This window comes from Crassostrea angulata, chromosome 9 (genome assembly GCF_025612915.1).
Source record: "Crassostrea angulata isolate pt1a10 chromosome 9, ASM2561291v2, whole genome shotgun sequence".
NCBI lineage: Eukaryota > Metazoa > Mollusca > Bivalvia > Ostreida > Ostreidae > Magallana > Magallana angulata.
The window spans coordinates 107,666-116,098 of NC_069119.1; the positions used below are offsets into that span (position 1 = coordinate 107,666).

Consider the following 8,433-nt stretch of genomic DNA (forward strand, 5'->3'; position numbering starts at 1 on the left):
ATGTGGCATTTGTATTTTTTAGCTTGAGTGAGTAGATTCCGTTAACGGCATCCTGTCATATATCGTCGAGTGTAAAACACAGTCATGTCAAAAGAGAGGACCTTGTAAAGATCTGATTAATGATTATGAATGTAATTGCATAAACGGGTTTGATGGAACACATTGCTCAAATTGTCAAGAATGATAGGTCAAACCTTATGAACGTATAGTCTATTCATACTGATCTATTTAGTTTGTGTTCTTTCTTTATATTGAAACGCGGTCTATTTTTTTCTAATGAATTCATCTTTGCTACTCATAGTCGCCCATTTGAGAAGATTCGTGTTATATCTTTGATAAGCATCACCATATGAGAAATAGTGGAAGATCAAATTATAAGATTTATTTCTGTTCAAAGATTTCGTTCTTGAAATTGCAGATATTGATGACTGCTCACCGGATCCCTGTCAAAACAACGGAACCTGTACAGACCTGGTCAACGACTACCACTGCGATTGTGTTCCTGGATTTAATGGGACAAACTGTGAAAACGGTAAGTTCTGATAATGCGGTATTTGTATATCAGATCCAACAGTACAAAATGCAAGGATGAGATTGAAATCTTCAGTTTTACATTGATCAAATCATTTGTTAGGTGATTAAGGTTTGTCAGTTGATAACCTTTTTCCAATTGACTTTAAAAGATATTGACAATGTTCAAAATATACTGCAACATTTGTATATCCATGATCAATCCTGGGAATTGTGTACATTCTTTGCTGTTTTCAGTGAGATTGTATTTGAAATTGATTTTAGATATCGATGACTGCCAAGCAGAACCTTGTCAAAACAATGGAACCTGTACAGACCTGGTCAACGACTACCAATGTGTTTGTATTGCAGGATTCAATGGGACAAATTGTGAAAACAGTAAGCGCTATGATTACGCACACCATTTTTGTGTGTGGGAATGAAAAAAAGTACAAAACTGATAATTCCTTAAGTGTTTGCTTAATATATCATGATATCGATAACCATTGAAGACACAGGTGTTCTATGAGATCCGTGAAGACCCAAACGTTTGGTTTTATGCCTTTGAATAATAAATTTTGTTCATGAAATTGCAGATATTGACGAGTGTTCCCAAGGTCCCTGTCAAAACAACGGATCTTGTACAGACCTGGTCAACGACTACTATTGCGATTGTGTTCCTGGGTTCAACGGAACAAATTGTGAAAACAGTACGTACATATGCACTACATATGCTTTATTTGCTTGAAATGAAACACTATAATAATCCATTTGAACGAGCTCGTATGTAGTTGCTTGTTGATGTTTTCTTCGGCCGTCCACAAAAGTATTTATTTTAGTGTGGGAGCGAATGATTTCGTTTGTCTTTCTGACACATTAGGTTTCGAAGATGTACATAATTTAGGTTGAGATATCAAGATTTTGAGACTGTGTTATCAAAAGTAAACGGTAAACTCTTATTCGGAATTGCAGTGATCAATGAGTGCTTGCCAGGTATTTGTCTAAACAACGGGACTTGTACAGACCTTGTGAATGACTACCAGTGCGACTGCGTTTCTGGATTTAATGGAACAAATTGTGAAAATAGTACGTACAGCTAATCCTATACTCAGTACATGTACATTGTATTTGTTGAAGATGAAAGGGCACTTAAGTTTGAGTCAGTTTTTGTATGTACCTTGTTCTTCATTTTGGTCCGTTTAAAATTTTGAATGCTGGCTTTGGTTGGTGAGAAGATTTTCAAAACGAGGTATGGAAGATGTGGCATTTGTATTTTTTAGCTTGAGTGAGTAGATTCCGTTAACGGCATCCTGTCATATATCGTCGAGTGTAAAACACAGTCATGTCAAAAGAGAGGACCTTGTAAAGATCTGATTAATGATTATGAATGTAATTGCATAAACGGGTTTGATGGAACAAATTGCTCAAATTGTCAAGAATGATAGGTCAAACCTTATGAACGTATAGTCTATTCATACTGATCTATTTAGTTTGTGTTCTTTCTTTATATTGAAAGGCGGTCTATTTTTTTCTAATGAATTCATCTTTGCTACTCATAGTCGCCCATTTGAGAAGATTCGTGTTATATCTTTGATAAGCATCACAATATGAGAAATAGTGGAAGATCAAATTATAAGATTTATTTCTGTTCAAAGATTTCGTTCTTGAAATTGCAGATATTGATGACTGCTCACCGGATCCCTGTCAAAACAACGGAACCTGTACAGACCTGGTCAACGACTACCACTGCGATTGTGTTCCTGGATTTAATGGGACAAACTGTGAAAACGGTAAGTTCTGATAATGCGGTATTTGTATATCAGATCCAACAGTACAAAATGCAAGGATGAGATTGAAATCTTCAGTTTTACATTGATCAAATCATTTGTTAGGTGATTAAGGTTTGTCAGTTGATAACCTTTTTCCAATTGACTTTAAAAGATATTGACAATGTTCAAAATATACTGCAACATTTGTATATCCATGATCAATCCTGGGAATTGTGTACATTCTTTGCTGTTTTCAGTGAGGTTGTATTTGAAATTGATTTTAGATATCGATGACTGCCAAGCAGAACCTTGTCAAAACAATGGAACCTGTACAGACCTGGTCAACGACTACCAATGTGTTTGTATTGCAGGATTCAATGGGACAAATTGTGAAAACAGTAAGCGCTATGATTACGCACACCATTTTTGTGTGTGGGAATGAAAAAAAGTACAAAACTGATAATTCCTCAAGTGTTTGCTTAATATATCATGATATCGATAACCATTGAAGACACAGGTGTTCTATGAGATCCGTGAAGACCCAAACGTTTGGTTTTATGCCTTTGAATAATAAATTTTGTTCATGAAATTGCAGATATTGACGAGTGTTCCCAAGGTCCCTGTCAAAACAACGGATCTTGTACAGACCTGGTCAACGACTACTATTGCGATTGTGTTCCTGGATTCAACGGAACAAATTGTGAAAACAGTACGTACATATGCACTACATATGCTTTATTTGCTTGAAATGAAACACTATAATAATCCATTTGAACGAGCTCGTATGTAGTTGCTTGTTGATGTTTTCTTCGGCCGTCCACAAAAGTATTTATTTTAGTGTGGGAGCGAATGATTTCGTTTGTCTTTCTGACACATTAGGTTTCGAAGATGTACATAATTTAGGTTGAGATATCAAGATTTTGAGACTGTGTTATCAAAAGTAAACGGTAAACTCTTATTCGGAATTGCAGTGATCAATGAGTGCTTGCCAGGTATTTGTCTAAACAACGGAACTTGTACAGACCTTGTGAATGACTACCAGTGCGACTGCGTTTCTGGATTTAATGGAACAAATTGTGAAAATAGTACGTACAGCTAATCCTATACTCAGTACATGTACATTGTATTTGTTGAAGATGAAAGGGCACTTAAGTTTGAGTCAGTTTTTGTATGTACCTTGTTCTTCATTTTGGTCCGTTTAAAATTTTGAATGCTGGCTTTGGTTGGTGAGAAGATTTTCAAAACGAGGTATGGAAGATGTGGCATTTGTATTTTTTAGCTTGAGTGAGTAGATTCCGTTAACGGCATCCTGTCATATATCGTCGAGTGTAAAACACAGTCATGTCAAAAGAGAGGACCTTGTAAAGATCTGATTAATGATTATGAATGTAATTGCATAAACGGGTTTGATGGAACAAATTGCTCAAATTGTCAAGAATGATAGGTCAAACCTTATGAACGTATAGTCTATTCATACTGATCTATTTAGTTTGTGTTCTTTCTTTATATTGAAACGCGGTCTATTTTTTTCTAATGAATTCATCTTTGCTACTCATAGTCGCCCATTTGAGAAGATTCGTGTTATATCTTTGATAAGCATCACAATATGAGAAATAGTGGAAGATCAAATTATAAGATTTATTTCTGTTCAAAGATTTCGTTCTTGAAATTGCAGATATTGATGACTGCTCACCGGATCCCTGTCAAAACAACGGAACCTGTACAGACCTGGTCAACGACTACCACTGCGATTGTGTTCCTGGATTTAATGGGACAAACTGTGAAAACGGTAAGTTCTGATAATGCGGTATTTGTATATCAGATCCAACAGTACCAAATGCAAGGATGAGATTGAAATCTTCAGTTTTACATTGATCAAATCATTTGTTAGGTGATTAAGGTTTGTCAGTTGATAACCTTTTTCCAATTGACTTTAAAAGATATTGACAATGTTCAAAATATACTGCAACATTTGTATATCCATGATCAATCCTGGGAATTGTGTACATTCTTTGCTGTTTTCAGTGAGGTTGTATTTGAAATTGATTTTAGATATCGATGACTGCCAAGCAGAACCTTGTCAAAACAATGGAACCTGTACAGACCTGGTCAACGACTACCAATGTGTTTGTATTGCAGGATTCAATGGGACAAATTGTGAAAACAGTAAGCGCTATGATTACGCACACCATTTTTGTGTGTGGGAATGAAAAAAAGTACAAAACTGATAATTCCTCAAGTGTTTGCTTAATATATCATGATATCGATAACCATTGAAGACACAGGTGTTCTATGAGATCCGTGAAGACCCAAACGTTTGGTTTTATGCCTTTGAATAATAAATTTTGTTCATGAAATTGCAGATATTGACGAGTGTTCCCAAGGTCCCTGTCAAAACAACGGATCTTGTACAGACCTGGTCAACGACTACTATTGCGATTGTGTTCCTGGATTCAACGGAACAAATTGTGAAAACAGTACGTACATATGCACTACATATGCTTTATTTGCTTGAAATGAAACACTATAATAATCCATTTGAACGAGCTCGTATGTAGTTGCTTGTTGATGTTTTCTTCGGCCGTCCACAAAAGTATTTATTTTAGTGTGGGAGCGAATGATTTCGTTTGTCTTTCTGACACATTAGGTTTCGAAGATGTACATAATTTAGGTTGAGATATCAAGATTTTGAGACTGTGTTATCAAAAGTAAACGGTAAACTCTTATTCGGAATTGCAGTGATCAATGAGTGCTTGCCAGGTATTTGTCTAAACAACGGGACTTGTACAGACCTTGTGAATGACTACCAGTGCGACTGCGTTTCTGGATTTAATGGAACAAATTGTGAAAATAGTACGTACAGCTAATCCTATACTCAGTACATGTACATTGTATTTGTTGAAGATGAAAGGGCACTTAAGTTTGAGTCAGTTTTTGTATGTACCTTGTTCTTCATTTTGGTCCGTTTAAAATTTTGAATGCTGGCTTTGGTTGGTGAGAAGATTTTCAAAACGAGGTATGGAAGATGTGGCATTTGTATTTTTTAGCTTGAGTGAGTAGATTCCGTTAACGGCATCCTGTCATATATCGTCGAGTGTAAAACACAGTCATGTCAAAAGAGAGGACCTTGTAAAGATCTGATTAATGATTATGAATGTAATTGCATAAACGGGTTTGATGGAACAAATTGCTCAAATTGTCAAGAATGATAGGTCAAACCTTATGAACGTATAGTCTATTCATACTGATCTATTTAGTTTGTGTTCTTTCTTTATATTGAAAGGCGGTCTATTTTTTTCTAATGAATTCATCTTTGCTACTCATAGTCGCCCATTTGAGAAGATTCGTGTTATATCTTTGATAAGCATCACAATATGAGAAATAGTGGAAGATCAAATTATAAGATTTATTTCTGTTCAAAGATTTCGTTCTTGAAATTGCAGATATTGATGACTGCTCACCGGATCCCTGTCAAAACAACGGAACCTGTACAGACCTGGTCAACGACTACCACTGCGATTGTGTTCCTGGATTTAATGGGACAAACTGTGAAAACGGTAAGTTCTGATAATGCAGTATTTGTATCAGATCCAACAGTACAAAATGCAAGGATGAGATTGAAATCTTCAGTTTTACATTGATCAAATCATTTGTTAGGTGATTAAGGTTTGTCAGTTGATAACCTTTTTCCAATTGACTTTAAAAGATATTGACAATGTTCAAAATATACTGCAACATTTGTATATCCATGATCAATCCTGGGAATTGTGTACATTCTTTGCTGTTTTCAGTGAGGTTGTATTTGAAATTGATTTTAGATATCGATGACTGCCAAGCAGAACCTTGTCAAAACAATGGAACCTGTACAGACCTGGTCAACGACTACCAATGTGTTTGTATTGCAGGATTCAATGGGACAAATTGTGAAAACAGTAAGCGCTATGATTACGCACACCATTTTTGTGTGTGGGAATGAAAAAAAGTACAAAACTGATGATTCCTCAAGTGTTTGCTTAATATATCATGATATCGATAACCATTGAAGACACAGGTGTTCTATGAGATCCGTGAAGACCCAAACGTTTGGTTTTATGCCTTTGAATAATAAATTTTGTTCATGAAATTGCAGATATTGACGAGTGTTCCCAAGGTCCCTGTCAAAACAACGGATCTTGTACAGACCTGGTCAACGACTACTATTGCGATTGTGTTCCTGGATTCAACGGAACAAATTGTGAAAACAGTACGTACATATGCACTACATATGCTTTATTTGCTTGAAATGAAACACTATAATAATCCATTTGAACGAGCTCGTATGTAGTTGCTTGTTGATGTTTTCTTCGGCCGTCCACAAAAGTATTTATTTTAGTGTGGGAGCGAATGATTTCGTTTGTCTTTCTGACACATTAGGTTTCGAAGATGTACATAATTTAGGTTGAGATATCAAGATTTTGAGACTGTGTTATCAAAAGTAAACGGTAAACTCTTATTCGGAATTGCAGTGATCAATGAGTGCTTGCCAGGTATTTGTCTAAACAACGGGACTTGTACAGACCTTGTGAATGACTACCAGTGCGACTGCGTTTCTGGATTTAATGGAACAAATTGTGAAAATAGTACGTACAGCTAATCCTATACTCAGTACATGTACATTGTATTTGTTGAAGATGAAAGGGCACTTAAGTTTGAGTCAGTTTTTGTATGTACCTTGTTCTTCATTTTGGTCCGTTTAAAATTTTGAATGCTGGCTTTGGTTGGTGAGAAGATTTTCAAAACGAGGTATGGAAGATGTGGCATTTGTATTTTTTAGCTTGAGTGAGTAGATTCCGTTAACGGCATCCTGTCATATATCGTCGAGTGTAAAACACAGTCATGTCAAAAGAGAGGACCTTGTAAAGATCTGATTAATGATTATGAATGTAATTGCATAAACGGGTTTGATGGAACAAATTGCTCAAATTGTCAAGAATGATAGGTCAAACCTTATGAACGTATAGTCTATTCATACTGATCTATTTAGTTTGTGTTCTTTCTTTATATTGAAACGCGGTCTATTTTTTTCTAATGAATTCATCTTTGCTACTCATAGTCGCCCATTTGAGAAGATTCGTGTTATATCTTTGATAAGCATCACAATATGAGAAATAGTGGAAGATCAAATTATAAGATTTATTTCTGTTCAAAGATTTCGTTCTTGAAATTGCAGATATTGATGACTGCTCACCGGATCCCTGTCAAAACAACGGAACCTGTACAGACCTGGTCAACGACTACCACTGCGATTGTGTTCCTGGATTTAATGGGACAAACTGTGAAAACGGTAAGTTCTGATAATGCGGTATTTGTATATCAGATCCAACAGTACAAAATGCAAGGATGAGATTGAAATCTTCAGTTTTACATTGATCAAATCATTTGTTAGGTGATTAAGGTTTGTCAGTTGATAACCTTTTTCCAATTGACTTTAAAAGATATTGACAATGTTCAAAATATACTGCAACATTTGTATATCCATGATCAATCCTGGGAATTGTGTACATTCTTTGCTGTTTTCAGTGAGGTTGTATTTGAAATTGATTTTAGATATCGATGACTGCCAAGCAGAACCTTGTCAAAACAATGGAACCTGTACAGACCTGGTCAACGACTACCAATGTGTTTGTATTGCAGGATTCAATGGGACAAATTGTGAAAACAGTAAGCGCTATGATTACGCACACCATTTTTGTGTGTGGGAATGAAAAAAAGTACAAAACTGATAATTCCTCAAGTGTTTGCTTAATATATCATGATATCGATAACCATTGAAGACACAGGTGTTCTATGAGATCCGTGAAGACCCAAACGTTTGGTTTTATGCCTTTGAATAATAAATTTTGTTCATGAAATTGCAGATATTGACGAGTGTTCCCAAGGTCCCTGTCAAAACAACGGATCTTGTACAGACCTGGTCAACGACTACTATTGCGATTGTGTTCCTGGATTCAACGGAACAAATTGTGAAAACAGTACGTACATATGCACTACATATGCTTTATTTGCTTGAAATGAAACACTATAATAATCCATTTGAACGAGCTCGTATGTAGTTGCTTGTTGATGTTTTCTTCGGCCGTCCACAAAAGTATTTATTTTAGTGTGGGAGCGAATG

At 35.8% G+C, this 8,433-nt stretch overlaps 1 protein-coding gene across 1 annotated transcript; it reads left to right on the top strand.

The window, feature by feature from the left end:
* The first annotated feature begins 2,568 nt into the window (after positions 1-2,568).
* LOC128163167 (fibropellin-3-like) lies at positions 2,569-5,331 on the top strand. The gene is made up of 5 exons (XM_052826699.1): positions 2,569-2,677; positions 2,875-2,988; positions 3,251-3,364; positions 3,955-4,065; positions 5,327-5,331. Coding segments are annotated over exons 2-5 (231 nt in total). The 5' UTR covers positions 2,569-2,677; positions 2,875-2,987.
* The last annotated feature ends 3,102 nt before the right edge of the window (positions 5,332-8,433 follow it).